The sequence below is a fragment of the Parasteatoda tepidariorum genome, chromosome 9 (assembly GCF_982258835.1).
Source record: "Parasteatoda tepidariorum strain Cologne lab strain chromosome 9, Ptep-v5.0, whole genome shotgun sequence".
NCBI lineage: Eukaryota > Metazoa > Arthropoda > Arachnida > Araneae > Theridiidae > Parasteatoda > Parasteatoda tepidariorum.
In genome coordinates this window covers 79,556,043-79,583,967 of record NC_141763.1, presented here as the reverse complement: position 1 = coordinate 79,583,967, position 27,925 = coordinate 79,556,043, and the positions used below count along the sequence as shown (strand labels likewise).

General features: G+C 32.2%; 1 protein-coding gene across 1 annotated transcript; it reads left to right on the top strand.

Annotated features, from left to right (window-relative positions):
- Nucleotides 1-27,925, top strand: LOC107439833 (uncharacterized). Its single transcript, XM_087152224.1, has 10 exons — nt 1-462; nt 12,374-12,523; nt 13,842-13,903; nt 15,007-15,241; nt 16,223-16,297; nt 17,811-17,871; nt 24,110-24,225; nt 24,317-24,422; nt 26,332-26,387; nt 27,757-27,925. Exons 1-10 carry the CDS (start codon nt 382-384, stop codon nt 27,874-27,876), a joined length of 1,062 nt encoding a protein of 353 aa, XP_087008350.1. The 5' UTR covers nt 1-381; the 3' UTR covers nt 27,877-27,925.

Sequence of the window (27,925 nt, the reverse complement as noted above, 5' to 3'; positions counted from 1 at the left end):
ATTCGACTCAGACACTGAATGCAGTTCCATGCGATTTTTACGCAATAAAATAGATAATTGCTAAACAAGAGAACTTACTATCAAACAAGAGCTAGAATTAATAATAGACTTCATTGAGATCGTAAAATCAATCAATACAAACTCCAGGTTATCTCTAAAGTGAAAAAGAAAACAATTGAAATCTTATCTAAAATGATAACAACAATAACTGTACTTCAATTTATTGCTGTCAGAATGCATTAATATGAAAAATTTGAAAGAAGAAACTGGAATACAAAACTCATTTGATGCTTATTAGGCTGCTTAATACTGTAACCTCTTGAAGAAATATGGTTTCCTAAGGATCACTCAACAATGGAGCGTATCTTTTAAAAGTTGAAAATGGCAGAATCGAAACAAAATAATGCCGAATTCCACCCTTCATCTTTACCAGAATTTCCATTCCGGCCACCATCTTCACCTGTAAGTTATTTATTCTATTTTGAAAATAAAATTCGATGTTCTAAAGTCATTAAATTAATTGTGCTGAATATTTAGATCAGCAATACATTTGTAAGCTCTTAGAGAACAGTTATTCCATAAATTGTTTAGGTAATGTGCAGATTAACTAGGCTAATCCGTTAAAGAACCGAGAATATGTTTTTTCCCCCCTCAAACTACCTAGGTAGTCTGCAAAATACACGAATATACTCAGTAGGCACTCGTTAAAGTAAAATTAAGATCTTCGCTGCAAAAGCAGCAGCGGTTCTATACATTTTAACATATTATTTATTTATTTTTCAGTTGCTAAAGGATCAAGTTAATACAATCAGCAAATAAATTGATAGAATTAATCCTCATTCGATTCAAAAACTATAATACAAAAAGTCAAACGGTTAAAACAGTGATTCTCGACCACTGTGCTGCGGCACTTTTATGTGCCGCCAAATTCTTAAAATGTGCCGCCAAATATTAGAAATGATACAATAAAAATTATAATGCTTTTTTTTATTATGAGTAAAGTTTAAATTAAAGTGTATATATATATATATATATATAATATACTTTTTATAATTTTTCCACGCTTCAACCGCGTGACCATCTTTGTCGGCGATTGTATTGTCTCTGACAATCTTAAAATAAGATGGAAGTGTTTAAATTGTATATGACACACAATTTTAAAAAATGTTGTAAGAACTAATCATTAAAGTAAGCAATGCAATTAATTAACAAAAGATAACTAAAAAAACAAATGTATAAAAAGCAAATTAACAAAGGATAACTAACAAAAATTAAGATAACAATTAATAATTAGCAAAAAAACTAGTTAACAAGAAATCACAAAAAATAACAGTTAATGTAAAAGAAAAAACTAACAGTTAATAACTATAGAAAACAAACTAACAATTAATAACTAGCAAAAAAATAAATAACTTACTAACTAATAAAAAATTGGTCGAATGAAATAACTAATCCCTTAATAAACGTGCCTTTGTAGTAAATAATATTTTATTTCACATTCAAAATTATTATCACAAACTATTTAACACAGTGTAAAATAGGTAATTAAACAACTTTTAATCTAATTTTTTTCATTGTGTGCCGTCAAATTTCGAAATCGTTGAAAGTGTGCCGCAAAGAAAAAAAAGGTTGAGAATCACTGGGTTAAAATATTAAGAATATGAACACGACGTTATTTATTAATTTTTAGATATTTACAAAATCAAGTCAACGCAATCAATTAACAAATTAGTTCTTAAAATGACTTTATACGTTTGCACTTAAACGATATGGAAGCTGTTTATGTGCACCCAGGTAATATGCGGTAAACGCTAAACCCAATTTCCGCACTTAAAAGATTACTTTAATAATTAATCTGTAGATTATCTAAATAATGTGCAACGGCTTTCGAGCTTTTAGCAGAAACATATTCATTAATGTGTGGAACCTTTTTTGTTTCCTAAACAAAATTTTCATATGTACTTGAAATTTCGGGACTCTTAATTGTTTTCGCTTTTTCGTCAAGGCGAAAATTCATAGCGATGAATTTGTCGTGGAGCAATCCATCGTGAGCATAATTCGTCGCAGTGACAGCTCATCGTGGGCACAACTAATCACAGAGACAATCGTCGTGGGCACAATTTGTCATACGCATGATTCGTCGTCAGTGCAATCGGCGTAGCGGTAATTCGTCGTGAGAACAATTTCCTTGCGCAGTTTCGATAAAATAAATATATTTACGAATACAGAACTCTTGCATTGTTTATAAAAGCTAGCTAAATATTTAATTTATGGCAGTTCAAATGTCACGAAAGCACCTGAAGGAGAAGGTTTTGAGATGCGTTTATCGCTACTCACAAGGGGGTTACTTGAAGGGGTTTGTACGTGTATGAACGTAAGATACTAAAAGCCGTTTATTTTTATTATTATTTAAAAATACGAAAAATGTAAAAAAAAAAACTTGAAATTTATTAAATTTGAAAAGATTTGTATTTTCATTGAAGTTAAGAGTGAGGAAAGAAAAAGTTGTGGAAGGCTAAGATTTAGAGGTCAGGACTTTTAAATACCAAAAGAAAACACAAAATATCCTTTAAGAATATTGTAATCAAAATTTTATGGAATAAATTAAAACATAAATTTAGTTTAACGCAAAGTAAAAAAAATTTTTTTGTTTAAAATTACTTTTAAATTAGATTACTGCAGAAAAGTAAACTAAAAGTTGGTGTCGTTGAGAATTATTTGCGTAAGTATGGGAGAGGGGGGTGAGTAATTTTCTTATTTTTCTGAAAAGGGGTTCGAAATTGAAATTATCAAAAACATTTCTATGTAATATTTGAACGATGCTTTTTTTAGATTTCGCTTTTAGTTTATTGAAACCGTTTTTAGTTTCAAACCTACATATCTTTACCTAAATTGTTGACAAGCCGTTGGTAGTTAAACTATCTCATGTCATACAAAAATCGGCGAAAATTATCACAATTCAACCACTATTTTATTTTTCATACCATGCCGAGACAACTAGGTTTAGGAAATTTAATGAATACACGGAAATAATTTATGAATGATAGCAAAACATTGTGTGAAATTTTTAAAATAAACAACAAAAAAGTTTTTAACACTATTAGTGTTTGAAATAGTAGTTCTAAATAGCACAAATGCAAAAACATTTACATTTTCAAGACAAGTTGTAAAAAAGTTCAATTTGATTGCGTTTTATTTTATTTTCTAACCGGCATTGAGCATCCGACCCAATTCTGAGTTAACGATTATCATTCTTCAACTTCGTAATTTTAAACCCAACGCAGAAGACAAGGTAATTCCTGGATCAATTATCGGGACAAACTTGCCTTCGTAAAAGAATTTCTTGATGGAACTAACCTGCATTTGTGTTACAGGGAGAGGAAAACCTCCCACTGTTAGCCCGACAGCTAGGGTATTCTAAGCCCTGATTCGTCTGCCACTGAGAGTTATTAACGTCAACTGCATAGTTGTTGGCGTGAACTAGGAGCAGAATTCGATCGTATCAACCAGTCACTCTTGGGATTCGAACCTGGGTCATCTCATTAGGAGGCGAAAGAGCTATCCCTTGAGCCACCGTGATTCCAATTTGAATGTGTCAAAAAGTTCAAACGCTATTGGCAAGATGCGTTTCTCAAGTGCATTTTGTTAGAACGAAAATTCATGAAAGCAGATGAATCGCTAAAACGAGCTTTTCGTTGTAAACATATTCACATATTTATATTGAAAATAGGAATGTAATACTAAAAAATTTAATAAACTTGCTTATACCTCTTTTTTTTTACAACTATGAGCAACTAGTTTGATTTAAAATACATATCTGGAGTAAACTGCTTTTGTCTACAGATTATAGACTGAATCACACATTTCTATACTTTATAAGAGACAGAAATTTTTATTACAGAAATATTTGGTGGAAAAGTTTCCAAATCTTACCAAGTTTCTATAAGAATAAAATAAAATAAAATGTAATACCTTTTAACGTCACTGATAAAAGTGAATGTTGATTTTAATCTAGTAGACTTTCCATTATTTATGTCAGTCTAAACCTTTCTATGGATCTGCTGTTTTGTGTAGAGTAAAATTTCTGTTAAATTTAGAGATATCATCTTCAATTTGAAGAGCTCGTGTGCAATCAGTAGTCAGAATTAATTGGTAGTCTCCAACTGAAGTCTAATCTAATTATTTCTGAAACGAAATAGGAATTGCTTAAAATTGCAGTTTTTTGGTGATATTAACAATTTTGAAAAGTATTGAAATTTTTTTAAAGTATTTGTCAATATTGATTACAATGTTTAACTACTACTTTACAATCTTATTTTCAATTTTTTCCCTCTGAAATTCTTTAACCCCTTAACGATTGGTTAATTTTCAGGAAAACGGTCATAAAAGTGCCTGTTTTTTTGGGTTTTGTATTTGTATTACGTATTTGCTTAGTGCTGCAACTAGTTTAAAATAAACTAACAGTAATATTTCGCAGGTTCTTTTTCAGACTTTTCAATGTGAAATGATTTCACCATAAACCTTTCTTGGCATAAACGATTTTATTTAGATGCATACTTATGCCACGGAACAAACATGAAATATATAGAAAATAATAGTAATTAATCACATAATCAATGAAACTTCGCGCTCCATCATAGAACATTCCAGTCTTTTCACACCAAGCTAGAGAACAGCCTCCCGCTTCTTTTTTTTCCTTAAGTTTTTGTCCGTATCTCGCAGCGCCATCTATTGTCGACGATGTCCCCCCAAAGGAAGCACATTCGTCACCTTAGAGACAATGCTGCTGAGAGAGAGAGAGAAAACCTGAAAAATACAATAAACAAAAAAAAAACAGCAACACAGCTTCTATTCAGGTGATGAAATTCAAGTGAGAGCTCCAAAATATGCAGCTCCCAAAAGTCATAAATATATATATATATATATATATATATATAAGTATATATAAAAAAAAACTATATTCCTTATGATAAATAAAACCATAAATATAAACAATTCAAAATATTACAAAAAAAATTATTTATTTTTTTCCTTTTACACGTTATCAATGTAAAAAAAAAAACACTTTTTTTTTCTTTTAAACAACCCTGACATTTAAATTTTGTTCCGAGTTTAAGACAAATATATATACATGATTTCTTTAGGAATTAACTGTTAACCTTGTTTATGCGTCGGCATTTCCATGTGAACTGCCCTTACGGTATGTTAAAGTCATATTGTAGCGTTGTAATGCTAAGGCCCACCGAGAGAGTTTAGCCCCATGAAGGGTACTTCGGGTCAGGTAAGTAAGGGGATTATGGTCTGATACAATTTGTACCTTGGCACCGAAAATCCAAGTATCAAACTTTTTCAACGCTTCGATGACACAAAACGCTTCCCTCTCAATGGTTGACCATCGTTGTTGGCAAGGATTCAGTTTTTTGCTAAAAAATGCGATGGGCAGCTCTTTCCCTTGTTCATTATTTTGAGCTAAACATGCTCCAATTGCAAACGCAGACGCATCAGTATGGAGTTGAAAGGGTTTATCGATGTCTGGAGTATGTAGTGATGGCATTTTAATCAGCTCTTCTTTAAGTTTGTTGAAGGATGCTTCTGCTTTCGAGTCCCATGAAATATTATTCGGAACATTCTTTTTAGTAAGGTTCGTTAAAGGTAGAACTATTTCAGAAAGTTTTTGGATATATTCTCTATAATAGCTCACCAGCCCTAATAGACTTCTAACTTCCTTTTTGGTGGTAGGCTTAGACAAATTTTGGATGACTTCTACTTTTTCAGGATCTGGAGAGTGAGTGCCAGAACCTATTATATGGCCTAAGAACTTCACGTGACTCTTTCCGAAATCACACTTTTCTAGATTTGCGGTTAGACCAACACTTCGCAGAGTTTGAACCACCTGGTCGATGTGGTAGAGATGTTCATCCCAGGATCTAGAAAATATCGCCACATCATCAATATATGAGCGACAGTAGCGTCTATGGCGAGCTAGTACTTTATCCATGGATTTCTGAAAGGTACTTCCAGCATTCTTTAAGCCGAACGGAAGGACCTTCCACTGGTAATGGCCAGCATGAGTGACAAATGCTGTATATGGTTTGGCGCTTTCCTTCATCGGGATTTGCCAGTACCCTTTCGTTAAATCGATTACTGTTATAAAGTGGGCTTTACCTATTTCAAAAAGTAGGTCTTTTGCGATCTTCATTGGATATGCGTCAGGAACTGTAAAGCTATTCAGAAGTCTAAAGTCAATGCACAGTCTAACGCTACCATCCTTTTTTGCAACGCATACCACAGGATGTGCCCATTCACTGTCACTGGGCTCTATTAAATCCCATTCTAGTAATTCTTTAACTTGGCGATCAACTTCGTCTTGTAGCGAAATGGGGACACGATAGGGTTTTAATCTCTTCGGACTGCAGTCTGCTGTAACTTTTATGTCATGACCATCGACATGGGCTTGACCTGGTTTGCTACTAAAAACATCGGTGTATGATTTTAACACATTGAATAGTTCCTTTCGCTGGTAATATTTTAGGTCACCTTTCATATTTTGCAAGTGGGTCCATAAGTCTTCAGTAGATTTGTCCATAAGATCCGCTGGTGCATAGAGGATATCTCCAAAGTCTTCATCTTGGTCGAAAATGATACCAATATGATTCACTCGAACAATATAAGGCCTTAATTTATTTATGTGGAGTTCCCTTATACTCCCGTTTTCCATTTCGACTTTGGCAGAGTGAGGTCTGGTAAGTTCGATTACAGTAGCTGGTCCTTGCCAAGTACTGAGCAATTTGTGAGATGACGATGGGATTAGCATGAGGACTTTGTCCCCAACATTCAAAGTCTTATCCTTAGACCGTAAGTTGTATCTTGACGTGTATCCGTCTTGAGAGATTTTGGAGTTTTCAGCTGCAATGTCATGAGCTTTTCTTATTTTTCCGATAAGATCATGTAGGTAAGTTTCAATTGAGCGGGATGCAGTGACTGGAACGCTACGTTCGCCTGTCCAGATCTCTTTCAATAAGGATAAAGGTCCCGGTGGCAGTCTTCCATACACCATCTGGAAGGGAGACAAACCAGTGGTGCTATGTGGCACTTCTCTATAGGCAAACAGAAGATAGGGAAGGTGTAGGTCCCAATTCCTTCCATGTTCTTGGATATTTTTATTCATCATTTCTTTTAAAGTCCTATTCCATCGTTCGACAGCACCCATACTCTCGGGGTGTCCGGGAGTGGAAAATCGGGGACATACGCCAAGTAAATCTTCAAAAGATCGTGTGAGTTTGGCTGTGAAATTAGTTCCCTGGTCAGAACAAATCATTTTTGGAAATCCGGTTTGAGAAAAAATCTTCATCAGGACGTTGCATGTGGTCTTTGCACTTATTTCTCTAACAGGGATGGCTTCTGCCCATCTAGTGCATAAATCAATTGCACATATCACAAACCGATGACCTCTTCTGGATGGTGGTTCTAACGGTCCAATGCAATCAACACTCCATACTTCAAAGGGTGTTTCTGGTCTGACGATAGGTTGGATTGGAATTCTATCTTTATATGTGATTGTTCGCTTCAATTGACATTCCTTGCAGCTTTCACAGAACTTCTTAACGTCTTGTTTGATAGTAGGCCAGAAGAATGAGTATTTAATTCGTTGAGTTGTCTTTTTCTCACCGAGGTGACCAGCAAGAGGAATTTCATGAGCCATTCTCAGAACTTCTGTTCTTTTCTCTAAGGGTAACACAACTTGTTTGATGTTTTCGCCACAAATATTCTCCGAGTGAAGTAGAATTTCGTTTTGAACTGTATAAGCATTTTTGTTCCTTTTCGCCCATTCAAAGCATTTTTCTAGACTCTCATCTTGTTCTTGAAGAGTCTTAAAATCCAATTTAGTGTCATTTTCCATTCTTGCATTCTTAATGTCTTTTTGTGAAATTTGGGTAATGACAGCACAATTTGAAGTATTTTCTTTCAATGGTGATGGTTCGTCGCTAGAGTCTTCCCCCTCTGAAGAGGTATTCCATTGAAGATTACTGTGACAAAGCTCAATATTTTCACACAGTATCTCATAAGCTGAAGAACTTAGCAGCAAATCGGTTACCAGCTTCTTTGAAACAGCACAGGTGATAGGTACACTACCATGAAGTTCGTCATTTATTTTCATTTGGAAAATTTTCAGTGGAGTGACTTCGCTTTCTCCGAAAGCAGAAGATATCTCTATTTTACTTTCTCCTTCACAAGGTATGTCGGCGACTAACTTCTCGCGGACTACCGATATCTGGGCTCCTGTGTCTACAATGCCATTTAGAACCACGTTTCCGCATTTAACTCTGACGAGTTTTAAATAATCTATGTTTCCAGATATATCCACGGATTTTGAGACAGGAATAGAGATCTTGGCAGTTAGCACTTCTGGTTTTTCTTTTTCTAAAGGGAGTGGTGACGATTGGATTAGATTGTTTTGGGCAGTAGTAGGAGTGTTTCTAGGTTGCCGATTTTTAAGGCAAAATCTGGATGTATGGCCTTCTCTTCCACAAGTATAACAAGATAGAATGATTTGTTTCTTGAATTTCTTTCTGAAGGTGGAGAACGAGGTCGCCACTTTTCATTAGTTTTGTCTTTTGAGGGAATTCCAGTTGTTTTCCTTGAATCATTACGTACACTGTCATATTCGTCAAGCTTATCCGCTAATTTGGTTGGAGAAACGAAATTTGCCCACTCATCAAGAAGGTGGTCTCTTACTTCATGAGGTACCTTTTTCTTAAGTTGATCAGTGATAATGAGATTTTTTAAACTGGCAAAGTCTTTTATTTCAAGTCCATCAATCCACTCTTCGAAATAATTCGTGATTTCATAACAAAAATCCCTCCACGATTTTTCAGTGCTTTTCTGGTGCATCACAAACTTTTTTCTAAAACTTTCAGGATTCAATTTAAATCTCTTTAATAAGATGGTCTTAATGTATTCGTAGTCTTCAAATTTTTCTTCAGATTCTCTACCAATTAGTTGAATGATTTCAGAAGGCAATAAAGTTAATAAACATGACACCCAGTCTTTAGAATCAATCCCTGTTCTTTTAGCCTGTCTTTCAAATAAAGATAAATAAATCACGATATCATCATCCCTTAACTTGAATTTAGGAATGAGCTTAATTAAGTCAACGTTATGTTGTCCGTTTCCATTGGGCGATGAAGTTTGAGTTAGTTGAGTACGGGATTCAATTTCAAGTTTTTTCAACTCAAATTCCATTTGTTCTCTTTTCTGCTGAGCTTCGATTTCGTCCTTCTTTCGCTGTTCCTCAATTTCTTCCTTCCTTCGCTGTTCCTCAATTTCTTCCTTCCTTTTCCTCTCTTCCACAATTGAGAAAAACATTTCTCTGGCAAACGCTTCATCATATGTGTCATTTTGTGTTATTTTGTTTTTTAGTGTTATAATTTTCATACTTGGATCCACATCAATTTCTAATTCGGTGGCCAACGTTATCAAATCCTCCTTTTTACCCTTTCCCAAAAATGCCATGGCTTAAATTTAATAATTCTCAATCATAAAAAAATTTAACGAAAAAAATTGACTACTTCCTAATTAATATTCCAATAATTTCTTAAAAGAAACACATAAATGAACATCATTCACAAATCTATAGAAAATGTCTATTTTTGACAACCTCAAAACGAAATTAACAACCTCAAAATACTGAGAATACTTTGTAATATTCAGTTATCGATTTGTTATATAATAAACCTTATATTTGTTATATAATAAACCTTAACACTTATGAACATTTTAAATCAATACTTTGTGTACACTAGATATAATATATACTTTCCTACAAGTTCACAAATTCAAAACATAAAAATTATTTTAACCAAAATAATTATTCTTAGAACAAAAATCAAATTCTACGTGAGAATGAAAACTTTAACTGAATATTTTAAATCATTAAATGCGATAAGAAATTTATAAATAACTTTCGTATAAATTTCTCATTAAAATGTGCGAAAACAAAATATATCATACGTATAAAAAAAATTCAACAATGATACAATTCAATATCAAAGTAATCAAATAGAATAAAACAAACTCAGTTTTGTATTTTTTTTTCTTATTAAAAGACACTTGCCTCTTCTTTCAGAAATAAAAAAAAAACATTTTATGCAAAAATAAAAGAAACAAAACAATCGTTTTAGAATGAGACTTCCAAGGTTGGTTGACGCCAAATTATATTCCGTTATTTGATACAACCTATGCTTTTTTTTGTTTGGTTTAATAAATCTTATTTGATATAAATAATAGATCATTCAGCATTCTTTATTTTTCGAAATACGATTGCAACATTATATTTTATGCTGCTTCCAATAATTTCCCAAACAGAATTTAAAAACCACAATAAATTCAATTTTATCAAATAAAATTTTCAATTACGATACCACGCTATACGTTATGCACTGGCGTGCTTCCAACAATTTCCAAAACAGAACTTAAAAACAACAATAAATTCAATATAATGAAATAAAATTTTCAATTATCTGGGACGAAAATCAAAACAACAAGAACAACCAAATTCTTTTTAGAAATATGCTATCTACGTACTCTGGCGAGTAAAATAATTCACTTTAGAACACTGGCGTGTTCGTACTCTGACGAGTAAACTAAATTAATGTTCCATGTCGAAACACAAACATTTAATTTCCATTTTGTATAATTTTCGCCCAAATAATTATAATTACTTATTTATGGGAGCATACATTTACAAATATAAAGTGAGCTCTCACCTGGTTTTTGGTTCTGCATCATCTTCGGCGGCTGCGCCAGTAATATTTCGCAGGTTCTTTTTCAGACTTTTCAATGTGAAATGATTTCACCATAAACCTTTCTTGGCATAAACGATTTTATTTAGATGCATACTTATGCCACGGAACAAACATGAAGTATATAGAAAATAATAGTAATTAATCACATAATCAATGAAACTTCGCGCTCTATCATAGAACATTCCAGTCTTTTCACACCAAGCTAGAGAACAGCCTCCCGCTTCTTTTTTTTCCTTAAGTTTTTGTCCGTATCTCGCAGCGCCATCTATTGTCGACGATTCTTATACTAACTATTTACAATTAACTTAAAAATATTCTCGTACTGCCATCAGGTGTGTTGTTGTTGTTAATTTACGTCGCACTAGAGCTGCACAATGGGCTATTGGCGACGGTCTGGAAAGCATTCCGGAGGATGATCCGAAGACATGCCATCACAATTTTGATCCTCTGCGGAGGGGATGGCACCCTCGCTGCGGTAGCTCGACGACCTGCGCGCGAAGTCGAGAACTTTACAGTAGCACAGTTTAACGAGGACCAGTACTGCACACCCTCGGTCCCTACGCAGACTGATCCAAGTGGTCACCCACCCGCACACTGACCGTAGCCAGTGATGCTTGACTTCGCCATCAGGTGTGTAAAATGAGAAATAAAATGTTTTCCGGGCAAAAGAAATGAATTAGTTTTATTCTTATTGGCGCGTTACTACTGAACACTCCAGCCCGTTAATATCACGGGAGCGAGAAATAGCGGACGAAAACTCACCCCGTCATTTTCACGGGAGCGAGAAGGAAGGGGTTAAAAAACTATATTGTTTATTACAAACTTATTGTTCGTGAGAAATATTATAGTATTAGCAAAATATTGTATTTTAAGTTCATTAAAAACTATAGGGTTTAAGAAGAATTAAAAATATATATATATTTGCGGACCAAAGTTTTCTAAAGCAGTATCAGATCATATGCTCTAATCACAAAGTTAAAGGATACACAATCCGATCAAGGTTAAGTTACGGAGCTTTGTATATAGTAGTCGCCGCACTCTTATATATCTTAAATTCAAAGAATCAAAAACCATTATCAACCAATCGACCAGTCTCTTCTTTTTTCTTCCTTTCTTTAATTTTAAAAAAAGGAGGGAAAAAAATATGTTTATTGCCATTATAAACTATATTAATGCCATTATATAAATGCCATTTTGTGTTACAGTAAATTTGAGAAACGAAGATAAATTTTTAAAAATTTTGAATTGCACCACGTTTAAATCAAAAAGATGGAAAAGATAATATATTTTTTTTCCTGAATAACCTAGGGTTAAGCTTACGGGTTACTAAGTATTTGAAAAATCCTTAATCAACCAAGTTTTTTTTAAAAAGTAATGCTTATTCAGATAAATGTCACTACATATTACAACAAATTTGAGGTATGAAGGAGAATTTTTTAAAAGTTTTGAATTGCACCACATTTAAATCAAAAAGTTAGAAAAGAAAATACTTTTTTTCCGGTGAATATCTTAGGCTTAATAAGTATTTGAAATGCATTACATTTTCAGTTATATATTAAATTTTTTAGAAACCATCCAGCTTGAGTGATAAAAGACCTCGTCTTATAAGAAATAAGTCTGTTCAGTGGGCAGATTGGGAGCTGCAAGATGTCATCGCATATCCTCCGAAAAAGAAAACAGAAGCTCTCATTGATGAATCGATTCAAACAGAAATTGAGGTAAGTTTAAATGATATGATATGGAAAAAAAATTTTTGAATTTCAAGTTTTATTTGGAATAAGGAAATTTAAACGTCATATATCACTTTATCCATCTCATTCGTTTCATATCTCACCACTCCACCGATAACCAGTTATTCAGGTCATTTAAAAAACTGATAAATATGAAGATTCTTTCTTACTCTATATTTACATCTCAAATATGTATGAATGTAGCATTTTATAGTTTGCCCTTTACTACACATTTTATAGTTTTCCAGTGAGAAACATACTTTTTCTTTGACCTATTTAATGAACCAATTGTAATTACTCAAGTTTCTCTTTTCCATAAAACAATACATCATTACGGCACTATTTGCAAGATATTCCCTAATTTTTAGTCGAGAGCACTTCGATACCTGTGTCACTTGGGTGTCCGTTCTCTCATTATGATGGTTAAATAAAGCATATGGTAATGGTTAAGTAAATGGCTAAATAATATATATATATATATATATATATATATATATATATATATATATATATATATATATATATATATATATATATATTAAATCATTACCTTAAAAAATTCAATTTTTGTGCTCAGTTTACACATCGGAATAGAATTCATATGGCAAGAATGAAACATTATTTTGAATTATTTGAAATAAAAAAATTGTAAACATTAAAAAATTAAAAATAAAATACAATTATTAATTTATTGGATTTCTAGGGGTGTAGTCACACTCTCTTGACCCCTTTTATGGGTACCATGTCATAACAAATGATTACTCAATGTAAAAACTTTTGAATAACATCTTTTTGGCTATTAAATTTTACAATATTCTAATATAGAATACAAAAAAGTTTTCAAGATTAAATTTTTTTTAATTGTTGTTTCATTCTTCATATTTAATTATATAATAATTATTGTAATAATTTTACCATTTAACATTTTGCGTACTTACATTTATCAAATTACACCTAAATTTATCAGCTTATACAAATTTTAAAATTTAAAATCTAATTAAATATGTGCTTTTTAAAAATATATTCTTCAGATAAAACAGAAATTTTTAGTTTTTAATTGAATATTAGTTTAAGATTAAGTAAATAAAGTATTATTAATGCTGGAGGGAAAAAAATATGTCATCAATTTATCTCTTCAATCATAACATTATCAATCGATGGAATCAATTTCGTTAAGATCTGAAATTTTACAAATAAATCTGCTCAAATGATCACAATGATTATAAACAATTTTCTAGATTTAAATACGGAATTTAAAGAAATTAATATTACTTAATATTTCTCAAAATGTATAATTATTTTATAGCCTCTTCCAAAAGGAGTTACGCCTCTAGTTGATGATATGATTCAAACCTCATTTGAAATTGGGTAACTATTCTGGTATAAGTATAAACGCTTATGTTAATTTTATTTTCAGTTCTTATTAATATTAGCATTTTTTTAACTTTAGATTTCGATGCTTTATGTCATTTTTCATATTTTGAATTGTATTTAATAAAATTTGGCTGCATGAATTTGGTACATTACTACTTACTTAGCTCTGCAGTCTATGAAGGACCTTGGTCTCCTTTAGCACACAGATCCAAATTTTTCTATTCTTGCCTTTATCTTCGAATTTTTTATTTTAATTTTCTGCTTAAATCTCCACGTCAGTACATGTATTCATCTGGAACTTCATACATCAATTTGATTGCAAAATACTTTTTCAATTAAATTTTTTTACATAATTTATATATTCACCACCAAAAATCCAATATGTTATATGATGAACAACATTTAAAAAAAATATTTCAAGTTTTGGTTTGTTTGTTTATATGTTTTCACAAAGTAATTGTCTATGTACAATCAATTATTATAAAAAAAATTATAAGAAAGCAGAGAAATTCAATTCAAGTAGTCTTTAGAACAGTTTCATGGCAAATAAATATCGAATTGTATTTGATTCTAGTGGATTTTGTTTCATCACCAAAATGAGAAGAAATACGCTAAGTATCATAAAATATGAAAAAATATTAAAAATTTAAATTTATCACTTTTTCTGTAATAATTAAAGAATGTATAAAAGTTAAATTTGATAAATTTAGTATTTTCTTTTTAAAAAAAAATCTTCATAGTATTTGTGAATTTATTTTCTTTTTAAACTACATATTTTAAAGAAAATGGCAGTTTCTGTGATTGTTTAACCCTTTTCGGTGCAGTGTAGCCAGTTTGGCAACACGAATTCAACAAATGCTACAAACCATTAGGTATGTTAAACCCAATGCTTTTAAAAGTTTAGCTACCGCTATTCTTTAAACACGTTGTTTAAATTGGAATATATTGGATCGCCTTTTCCAACGTCCTGCCTGACAAAATTTTTTAATTGAAATTTGCTGTTCCGGAAAGGGTTAAAGCTAGGGTTTCAGAAGCATAATGTACTTTTCCTGTAAAATGCAATGTTAAAAAATACTTTTATGTTCTACCGATTTCAGTTCCATTGCATCACGTTCTCGTACGTCCTCCATGAACACCTGCACCACACTGGACGAAGAGGAGGTTAAGCAATCAGCATTAATTGATCTCATCACCCATCTTGAAGATACTGCTGCTCTTTTACGGGAATATCTTATTATGCCACAACCCAAACCAGAAGAACAGAGTTTCATAAAAAATGAACAGACATTTTTCCTACTCAAATACCAAATTGCCTTAGTTTGTTTTACACAGGTAAATTGTCCACCCCTGTTATTAATCATACGTATTATTTGAGAAATACTGGTAATTTGTACTTTAGATGAAATTATTCCATTCTAAATTAACTTTATTTGTATATCAGAACCAAATGATCTATTACGCACAGTTTTTATAGGAGAAAAGCCACGAAACATCTAATAAATTGCATGCTTCGCTTCCTAATGCTTATACAGCCTCGAGATCCGTTAAGGTAGATAAAGCTTTTGTCGCTAAAAATATCGCCAAAAACGTAGCACAGTTGTCGACGGCTCCCCTGTCAACCAGTGTCTTTCCCCAGCCTGTTAGTTGTCATTGTGCATCCGTTGAAATATTTAATGAGCCAAACTAAAATCAGCGTTTTTGGGAAAAGGTTACAAGATAAACAGAAAATTAGAAAAATTCAGCCAAAAATATGGACAAAACACATTTTTTCATATAAAAGACAAGAACAAACGTTTTTGCTAAGATTTGTTCCTTGCTAACGACCGGAATGCTTATATAAATTGCATAGTTTTTTTTTTTTTTATTTATTTATTTAATTTTTTTTTTAACTCGGGACATTTTTTTTTGAGTGGGGCTGTCATGTATGTGAAAAAATACGTAATGTAATTTTATAAATTGTTATAATATTTTTAAAAAAGGGATAATCACTTAAATAAGAAATTATCAACTAAAATCCTTAGGCATGTAATGATTGTTAAACTATTTTTTCTTTTTAAGCTCCTTTACAGTATTTTTCTTATTGCGTTCATATTTAAATAAAATAATAATTGTATCTTATCTTATGAGAGGGGATATTTCTTAAAGATTATATAACAAAAATATTTAGAATTTTTTAGAGTTTAATAGCCTTATTTGCATGGTGGAATCATATTTATCATACTATAACGAATATTTTTCTTTCAAGTAAGCTGTGAGTGTTTAAATTATAATTCTATTCATGTTTGGTTAAATTAAAATCAATTTTCTTCACAGTTAGTGAGTATCCTGATTCTTACCCTGTTCGACAGCTTAGAGGAGGATGTACGAGATACAAGCTATTTCGCACTTGTAAGTTATATACTAAGTTAAAATAAACAGAACTTCTTTTGGGCACCTATTTTTAAGCTAGATGAGACATTTTTCATAAAAGTTGGATTTAAAAAATAAGTTCTTTTACAACTATTATATCTTAAAAATATCTTCACTGTAAAAAATGAATATTCAAATTTCACGAAACTTTGTTTTTGGCGATGTCGTTTCTAGGTACATATACTTCAAGCAGAAATTTCGTCAAAGTGACGAAATAACTAAGTTCTTAAAAGAAATAAATTTCGTCATTCTACTTAAAAAAAAAAAAAAAAAACGCAACGCCTAATGTAGTTAACTTTCCTTATTATCACTTTATTGTGGATATCATACAGGCTGATTAACATATCCCTAACAACATAATAAAGACAGAGAGATAAATTACATCCATGCCAGAAGCGAGATTCAAACCCGAGATCTTCTTGGCACAAGGTTAACTCTTTGACCCCATACATTGTTTCATCACTGTTTTTTTTTTCTTTCAATTGTCTAGTCTTTATTCTAGTTAACAATCTCCCACAATACACTACAATAAGGTTTCGAGTTGCGGAAGCATTTTCATTATCTATGTGAGAATTCGCTTTTCGTCACAAATCATGTGATTTCTTATCGAAATGATTCTCAAAATTAACGAAATACATCTCAAGAATCGCTGAATCGTCAAAAGTGACAGTTTTATTTCATTAAACGAAACATTTTAATAAAAATGTTACGTTTTAATGAAGCAAAAATATTTTCATAAAAATATTTCAATCAAAATTTTAGTTTCTGTCATTCTTGTGTCTAAATATTCTTCGCAGAAATATTCAAAACTAAATTATTATTAAAATTGTTAGTTACGAATATGTAAAAATTCAGATATAAATATACGTTTTGAGCATAACAAACATATAATGAGAAAAAAAGGGATCTCTTTAAATAATTTTTGATTCTTATGATAGGATTTTCAAGTACTAGGACTCAATCAAAATGGTTAGAAAGCCTGACTTTAATGGTAATTGGAGCAGAGCATATTTATGTTACAAAATAATACCCTCAAATGTAATTTCTTTGTATAAACATGCACTTTTTTAGGTGAATTTGAATTCCTGACCCTTAAAATATGGGGGTAGGTAAAGTATATGTTACCAATATTTTATCAGAAAAAACAGTTGAAAGATCGGGACCCTTTATGTTAATTTCATTTTTTTGCGTAGTGCGTCCTCTTAAAGAAATCTTTATGTATGATTTCATAACTTAAAGTCTGCACTGAATAATTGGCATATTGAAAGTAGGTATTTCCAATTGTTATATTTGAGCCCTAATACGTGAAAATACGATCATTAAAATAAAACGTATTTTTTTCGCTCAAATTTCTACTCCAAAGTCTTTTGCTTGACGCAAGTAATTATATCTATTTGTTACAACATTATGCTTGATAAAAATAAAACTGAAATTGAATTGATTGAAATTTTTTTGCCATCCTTAAATTAAGTATGTTTTCATTGCATTACAGACTATAGCTTGTGGATCAGTTTTACAACTGCTGAATATGGTTCTTGTATCATTTGCCACAGGTAATTAGTTATAAATTGCTCCAATTATAAACCGTACCGGTAAAGTGAGAAATGCCAGCATTGTGGCCTGTCATTTTTTAGGAAACGTATTAAACATGAGAATTATTATACTCTTAACCTAATTATTCAATGCTTGTAGACAAAAGCTTGAAAGCATGATTTAATACGCGATGTAAAACATTTTGAGAATAACATCGCATTATTTTTTTCTTCGCTATCTTTTTATAAAAAACATTACTTAACTGGTAACACTTCTTTAGTAAATAAATAAATTTTTATGAAAAACAAATTTCACTTTAACGTGCGTATTCAGGTATTATGAATAATATCCATATTAGGAAAAATAACATTGTAGGAATACCGGGTAATGGCTCTTTAAGAGAATACCGGACAAAATACATTCTGTAACATTGTATATAATGCCGGATTTTCCACTTTGCCGATAATACACATAAATAAATAAATAAAATAAAAGATCTGATGATGACATGAAAAAAAAAAATGGTGTTTAAATGTTAAAAATTGCTTGTAACTGATTTTATAAATGAGGTAAGGTTCTCTCAGCAATTTTGAATTTATCTTATAATCTAGAACCAAGAATGATTTAGTAGCATATTTTGACATTTTTTTTATCACCTTTTAATTCGAGCTAAAATATTTTTACTCGATTAAAAACAGACGACTTTCTTCATATTAATTCATTCCTTTGAGGAGATGATATTTTAAACTAAGCAGTATCAATAACTACTGCCTTTACTCCTTTGATTATGTTCCAAAAATGTTTAAAAAATAATATTTCTAAATTTATAAAAGCAGAAGTCTTTTTTTATTAATTTATTCCTTTGAGCAAATGATATTTTAAACTGAGATATATAGTATCAAAAACTACTGCTGATTCTCGTTTGATTATGTTTAAAAAATATTCAAAAAGAATATTTCTTAATTTATTAAAGCAGGCACACATTGTTTCAAAGTTTTTAATTTTAAAAAGCAATTTCTTAATACGTTAAAATAACGTAATACGGTATTAATTAAGAAAGTCTCTTTTATGAATTTTTTTGTTTCCCTAACTAATAACTGTTGACCTGTAGTAAAAAACAGTTGAGGGGGAGGAACCCTCTCATATTAAGTTGAAGACAACTATGACAACAATAAACTTAAACATTTATTTAACAACTGAACATAACAAGCTAAAAACAGAAACATAAAAATTAAGTAAGACTGTGTGGGATAGAGACTGAGTAAAGTTCGAAGCTTCTTAAATACTGGGGCAGTTCCAAGGTTGCCGATCGTGTGTTTGTAATCCCGTTGATTCTCTTGGCGCCTACGCACCATGCCTGGCGCCACATCACTCCCCACCGGAGTTTCATAGTCGTCAGATTCTGAAACGAACTCTTCTACCATACCGAGTAACGTACTTCTTTGGGTCCGGTACCTTTTCTGGCAAAGGAGACTCGGTAGTTGTAGTTGAAGAAAGGTCAGACTGGCAAGGAGAATCATGGTGGAATAAAGTATGGGGCTCGTCCACTGGCAAATACGCTGGTTTCAACCTGTCAATAGAAATCCACTTTTTCTTCGTAGAGATCTGCAAAAGATAGATTTTAGATTTTTTCTTAAGAACTGAATATGGACCGTCATACGGAGGTTGTAATGGTCTCCGTACGGCGTCATGTCGCACGAACACATGCGTACAAGTCTGAAGATCTTTTGGTACATAAACGACTCGTTTGTCATGCCAAACAGAAGCTACAGGCTTGACCTCACTAAATGCCTTACGCAACTGGGAAATCAATTCAGACTGCGAGATGTCATTTCCCGAGTTAGTAAAGAACTCTCCGGGAACTCTCAATGTTTGCCCATAGACTAACTCAGCAGAAGAGAAGTTCCAATCCTTCCGAACAGCAGTCCTCAAACCCAGGAGAACTAGTGGCAAATTATCAAGCCAAGAATCTGTAGTATAGCACATAAGGGCTGCTTTTAATGTTCTATGAACACGTTCAATCATCCCATTGGCCTTAGGATTGTATGCAGTCGTACGAATAATTTCAACACCCAGAATTTGTGCTAATTTCTTGAAAGTGAAGGAATCCAGTTGTCTTCCCTGATCATTTGAAATTCTAACAGGAGCACCAAACCGTGAAACCCAATTAAAAATCACTGCTCGTGCTACTGTATTTGCCGTGATGTCTTGTAGAGGTACCACCTCAACCCATCGTGTAAACCGATCAATTAAAGTTAAGCAGTACTTATATCCTCGACACACCGGTAATGGGCCAATCAGGTCCAAATGCACGTGCTGGAACCTAGCATTAGGCACAGGAATTTTACCCAATGGTGATATAACGTGTCGATGTATTTTAGCCTTTTGACAACTTAAACAAGTGCGACACCACTGAACAATGTCTTTTCGAATTGAAGGCCAAACATATGTACTACATAACTGTCTTAAAGTAGATCGGGCACTGATGTGTGCAAGGTTATGTACAGAATCGAAAATCATTTTTCGAAATTTCATGGGTACATACAAACGAGCACTAGGTTGGGAAACATCAAAATACAAATTTACATCAGAATTAGGCAAAACAATTAATTTAAATTTAAGATTAGTAACATCTGGATTTTTTAAATATACCTGCAATTCCTCATCAGTCAACTGCTCAGCTGCAATTTGCACATAATCAATTTTGTCAGGAAAAGCAATTTCTTCTACCCTTGACAAAGCGTCTGCCACTAAGTTTTCTGCGCCTGCTAAATATCGTAAGTCACAAGTAAACTGTGATATAAATTCTAATTGTCGTAAACGTCTAGGAAAGCACTTTTCAAAACTTTGGGCAAAGGCGTGTGTCAAAGGTTTGTGATCAGTTATAACATGAAATACCCTTCCTTCCAACATATAACGAAAATGAATTATTGACAAATAAATCGCCAAAAGTTCTTTGTCATAAACAGAATATTTAACTTGGGCATTATTTAACTTTTTGGAGAAAAAGGATAAAGGTATATAACCAGATCCAGTTTTTTCATGTAAGGCGCCTGCTACTGCAATGTCACTAGCGTCCGTAAACAGAACTAACTGGCAATCAGGTGCCGGGTGAGATAGCTGAGCAATGTTTACAATACTTTCTTTGCATTTTTCTAAAGAATTTTCTAACTCTGCAGTCCAGTTAATAGTTTTACTATCGCCTTTTTTACTACCCCCAAGTAAAGCGTTTAACGGGGCATGCAATTCTGCCGCTTTGGGAATAAATCTCCTATAGAAATTTAAACACCCAAGAAACCTGCGTAAATCTTTTAGAGTTTTGGGTTTAGAATAGTTAACAATTGCATCTACTTTATGTGGTAAGGGTTTAACACCATGCTCATTTACTAAATGTCCAAGGAAGGGTACTTCAAAAGATCCAAAAATACACTTAGAAGCATTAATTGTTAAACCATACTGTTTTAAACGTTCAAATATTAAACGTAAGTGATACAAATGTTCAGTCTCGTTAGCACTTGCCACGAGAATATCATCAATATAAGCAAATACAAAATCTAAACCATATAAAACTTCGTTAATAAAACGTTGGAAGGTTTGAGGTGCATTACACAAACCGTAAGGCAGATACAAAAATTCAAATAACCCAAAAGGTGTTATAACTGCAGTTTTCTCAATGTCTTGTTCTGCTACGGGAATTTGATTATATGCTTTAACAAAATCTATAATACTAAATATTTTCTTGCCAAACAGATTTTGAGAAAAATCCTGCAAATTTGGTAAATACTGGTTTTAAAATTTCCCGTATGGTGTTATACTGGTTTTAAAATTTCCAGTATGGTGCTATACTGGTTTTAAAATTTCCAGTATGGTGCCATACTGGTTTCAAAATTTCCAGTATGGTTATACTGGTTCTGGTATCATTTTTACTGGTTTTTGATACTGGTTTTAAGATTTTTTTCCAATAGGGAAAGGATATTTATCAGGCCGAGTACAGGCGTTTAAAGCTCTGTAATCGCCGGTAGGTCGCCAATCAGAGTTACTTTTTGGGACCATGTGTAGGGCGCTGGCCCAAGGACTTTTGGATGGCCTACAAATACCATGTTGCAGCATGAAATCAAATTCAGATTTGGCAGCTTGAAGTTTAACAGAATTCAATCTGCGAACTTTTGAAGCGACCGGAGGACCAATCGTGTTAATATAATGCACTGTATCGTGCTTAATTTTAAGATAATTAGGTCTAACTCTAGTAATTTCAGAAAATTCCTGAATTAAATCGTGATATTTAGTATTGCCAAATATTGTTTTAACACTTTGGATTGAGGAAGGAAAGATTTTACCTTGATGAGCCAAAGACGTTTTCGTATCAATTAATTTCTTATTTTTAAGATCGATTAACAACTCAAAATGTCGTAAGAAATCCGCGCCTAAAATTGGTTTTGAAACATTCGCAATTATAAATGCAAAATCAAATTTTCGATGTAAACCAAAATCTAGCGACATAAGTTTAACACCAAATGTTTTAATAGCAGTGCCGTTAGCAGCATGCAACACATAATTTGATGTTGGCCTGCAACCTTTAAATGTTATAGGCAATAAACTTACATCAGATCCGCTATCGACCAAGAACATTAACTTAGTTTTGCGATCAGAAACAAAAAGTCGGTGGCTAAATTTTAAATTCTCACTACTATTAACCACCGGACTAATAGTAGAGCTCATCAGTTTAAATTAAAATTGCAAGGCTCAATACATTTGTGTGCTTTTTTAGCATACTTCCTATGATACCAACACATTTCCGTTTCGGCAGTTTGACTCTCTGCTTCACCTTTAGAAGTGTGAGAAAAATTTTTCGAAACATTTGATTTGGAACGCAAACGACTACGGGATAGACTTCGATATCTACGCATAGATTTAATTTCGTTCTTCAACTCTGCCAAATCCGTAGACATTTGAGCTATTTTTTCCATAAGTGAATCTTTACTTACAACTTCATTACAACTTGAAGTTGCAGAAAAACTAGTTATTTCAGAAACCTTATCTGCCAAAGTTGACAAAGTGTCTAAACCTTCCGTACTAACACTTAAAATAGACTGAATAGATGAGGGTAAATGAGATAGCCAAATAGATTTAATAACCTCATTTGAAAAATTAGATCCTGCTAATTCTCGCATATGTCGCAACAAGGCAGACGGCTTAGAATCCCCCAATGCAAGGTCCTGAAGTAAAGTTTGAATTCTTTTACTCTCGGACAAGGAAAATTCTGCAATAAGTCTATCCTTAACCGCAGTGTAAGGCTTTTCCAAATTTGGGTTTCTGACCAAGTCCGCAATTACTTGCATAATATTCTGATCAAGAATAGAGATTAAACAGCAATACATAGTAGATTCAGAAGTAATCCCTGATAATTTAAAATTAGCCTCAATCTGCGTAAAATATAGACTTGGATTATCAATCCAAAATCCAGGTAAGCGAAGGCCAATTTTATGAATTTCAGTTTCAGTTCCCGTTTTATCTTTATCAGTCATTGTAACACAAAACTAAGCAACTAGTTAAAGATTCACTCATGAAAATTTTCAAACTAAACTAGTTGTATATATATACATTAGAACAATTCAATAACTAGAGAATATATGGAAATATTCACAATAAAAATAAGTATTTACATGACTAAGAATGATTCAAAACTACAAATATTATACTAAGAAATATATACAACAGCATTTAAAGTTCGTATATTCAAATTCAATAACTACTAATTAAAGTCTCTTACAATAATGTTTAAAAATTTCAGTCTAACATTATACAATAAAAAGATATTACTATACATTAAGTTTAAATTTTAAGTAGTGCAAAGCAAAGCAGTTGACCAAATAAGAGAGGAAATTGTACATTACCAAATTCAAGCAGCTATTCCAAATTGTAAAACAACGGATAATAGCGTATCCAAAAACATAATAAACACAAGGGTCACCAATTGAGGGGGAGGAACCCTCTCATATTAAGTTGAAGACAACTATGACAACAATAAACTTAAACATTTATTTAACAACTGAACATAACAAGCTAAAAACAGAAACATAAAAATTAAGTAAGACTGTGTGGGATAGAGACTGAGTAAAGTTCGAAGCTTCTTAAATACTGGGGCAGTTCCAAGGTTGCCGATCGTGTGTTTGTAATCCCGTTGATTCTCTTGGCGCCTACGCACCATGCCTGGCGCCACACAGTAATAATTTGTTACAAAATGTATCCATCTTCTAGCTGTTTTGTCGAAACAAATGATGAGATACAAAGTGGAAGGGACACTCATGGCTCAAACGTATTTAGCAACCGTCGTCACATTTGCTGGTCTTTACTTCATCATTTACAGAATTGATGTATGTAGAAAAAATATAACAATTTTTTCTTTTATTATTACTTTGTGAATGAATTTATATAATATTACTTCACTAGAATTAATTTTTACAGCCCAATAATTGGGAGTTCGGAACTGCTAATAAGATTGAAGACAACGTAGCGTTCGGGCAATATATTAAGATGCTGTATTTGTCTGTATCAGCGGCTACTCTGTGTGGTATGTTTTTTTTTCGTCCTCAGTTAATTATTATTATTATTATTGTTGTTGTTTCTTATTTCGCATGCAGACACGCTTACTTCATAATAGAAAATAAAATTGATGATGCTCGCTCCGCTTATCAGTCCCAGTGATTTCCTCTCATTTGTCTTTTTTTTCTTTCTTTCTTCAAACTCGTTATTTTTCATAAAGAACATTTTGTCAATAAAATTTTGTAATTATTAAAATATTGTAATTATCTTAAGTAAAAAATGTCAGAAATTTTTTTTCGAAAAAAGCACTTAAATTGTAGTAACCTTCAAACAAATTAGCATTTCAAAAATTTGTGTTTAGTTCTTAAATAAAAAAGGCCCTTTCAGCACACCATATTTCAGCTTTATAGATACATTTTTGCAGGCTGCAGAGTTGCCTGCTAGGTATTTTTTTTTATAAGTTTAACAGTTAATAGTTCTCAAAATAAATATCAAATCCTTAAATTAATTTTGCTTCATAATAAATTAGTTTATAATTTTTAAGCAGCAAAACATAATCTATTCGCGATCGCAACGCTCGAGTACGCCCTCTAGCGGGAGCCTGAAAATATCGGGCATTAGTTCCGTCATAACCTTTGGCAATGACGGACGACATTTTCTTAGCAGCAAATAAGAAGCAAAATTTCCCTAAGAAAAAGGTAGAAAAACTAGAAAAAACTAACCAGAACATGCCAAACATTGAAGCAGAACACGCCAAGCATTTGAAAAACAATTTCTCAAGAATTTTTACCTTTCTATTACCAACAACATTAATTCCGATTTCATGATCTTTTGCTGTTTCAGATGTGTGTATCACGGTAAAATAATTTTTTCTGTCCTCAATTCATTACAAATTAAAGTGAAGTCAACATTGCTTTTCTTTCGTCATTCCAATGAATTAATGTGAATTCAGAACGTACACAGAACTGTATAATAGTTATTGAATATTCTTCTTCTTAATAGAATAGTACATATTTCTGTATCTATATTATTAGGGGATTAAGGTTGTTTTTCGAAGATTCTGTTGTCTCAGGAAATGATACTTTTTACGAATAATATGACTGTTTTCATAAATGTATATTTTGTAACGTTACCCATGACTGTGAGGTTAAGTTAAACTATTTTTAGCCAACGCTCCTATGCTAATTCTGAAAATGGCACAAAACGTCAATATGGAGAAAAGCCATAGTTTTAAGAAAAAAAAAAGCTTTAGCAGTCTAATTTTGTTATGTTTAAAAACTTACTCAAATGCTGCGTTACCTGGGCTCATGAAAATTTGCATAGTGAATAAGGCATTGATTTCGATAATTTTCATCTTGGGGGGAAAATGTCGCCAAATTGCGATTGTTTAAAAAAGTTTAATATTTTTTAAACTATTTAAGTTATTTGTCCATTCTAAAGCCCAGATAATTCTTAACGGCACGATGACATGCATAGTTTAAAGTTGTTGCTTTGTTTCAAGTGTAAGGCACTTAAAATGTGGCTTTTTTATTTTTCTTTGTGAAAGTGCTTCGTAAAACGATATTTAGCTCCTGCCTCCCACTGAGATTCCGGATCTAGATTTATACCCTAAAGACAACTTCTTGATTTGTTATTGTTTAATGACGGTTGTCCTTCGTGGATTTCCTCTTCATACAGCGCGAATTCGGGCATTTCAAGAAGGCGAGTTTATTCCAATGAGTGATCCATAAGCTGTGTTGTCTTTTGGATTTGGCTCAAAGTTACGGAATTTCACATTCAAAGAGATTTAGCACTTTTACTTAGCCTTTTATATATATACGTACGTTTTTCTGTCCAGCAGAGTTATAGCAAAGCAATATCAGTTCTCTACAGAACTCACGCAGCATAAACATGCCGAATTTTCTCCTGGGTTTATTTTGTTTATCTTTTTCCCCTAGGTGCTGCAAATATACAACCAAATAAATGGCACGTCACATTATTAGTCAGCTTTCAAGTAAGTTCATTCCCTTATTTCTGAACATTAGCAATTTGGTTATGAATTATTAGAAGTATTCCATGCATGCCCCCCCCCATCGGTTTTAACAGATTTAAGTAGAAGATTTAAGAACTTTGTGAAAAAGGGGGGGGGGAAATCCTCTCGTCAGAATTTTAGCACTCTTGACGGGGAAAATCTAGGGTTCTTATAAGGGTAATTAAACTATCAGGAAGACCGAAAAAATAATGCTTTTTTTTCTATTTTCCCTTTTTTTTAAAATTAATTCAAAAAGTTATATTTTTAGCAAGCTTTTATTTTTAATCAATGACGTAATAATCTCATTGTCAGCAGTTTTTTAGCCATTTAGCGTGCAAATGTTCAATACCGAATAGATAAAAATCCTGTAGATACTTTCTTCGAAATGTCTGGAGATGTCATTTTGGACATCCTCCAAATTTTAAAATTTTCTGCCTCTCAGAAAATATTGTAGCAATCAGAATAAATGGAAATCTGATGGCGCAATTTTATGGTGAGTATGTGGGTGGAAAAGTACCACTCCTCCCCCAATTCCAATATATGTCCTTAAATAAGCATCGCAAATTCCCTTTTCGATCAAGTGTTCCATCACTATCCTTTTGAAACGTAGAAAACATGTAATGCTTGTATTTATGGTCAATTATAGTTCTTTTTTCTTTCTATAATCAGTAATGGCATAAGTATATTTGAAAATAATACCTTTTTTTTTTTCGGTAAATTCAATATTTTGTCAAGGTGATGCTGCTTTAAAATGTGTATTCATCAATAATAAATAATAATAATCAAAAACTTGAAAATATAAGATATTAATTTTCTGAAATTTTGATCTTCCGCGTGCTTCTTGTAAGCATTTCCTTGAGGCTTAAAAGAGAAAAGCAATTAAAATTACAAATGAAAATAAAAGTTTATTGCGCATTGAGCAATCTGGTGACATTTACAAAATCCATAAGACCTAACAATAAACGTCGAAATTACGTCACAAATTAAAAATTTCGTCAAAATTATTAATTAATTTAAAATTACGCCAATAAAATAACAAAAATAGGCTTAGATCTGTCCCTAAAGAGGAACACTGATGGGTTAAAATATTGCTTTACAACTTTAAGCAATATTCAAATAATAATAAAGTCTTCCCATTTACTTGTAAAACTTTTCCTCAATTTTTTTCAAAACTTCTTAGTAGATTAATATGCTTGGATTTAATACCCATCCGCTATGTTTACTAATTTAAAAATGTTTTTTGTTTGGTTGTGCAAGTCTTAAATTTATGAAAGTTGACATTTTTACAATTTGTCTTAATTTGTCTGTTATTCTAGATTTTATTTTTCTTTTCTATTTTCTCACATTATAGAATGTTGTCAATTTTGTATATTCTGCCTCCATTCTCGCTCAGACTGTCGGGAATTATCACAGTTACACTGTACAAGTACGAAGATCGAGTTCCATGAGCCGTCTAGCAGCAAAGTACTAATAAACATTTGTGTATTATTTGGCAAAATAAATTATATTTATGTATGAAA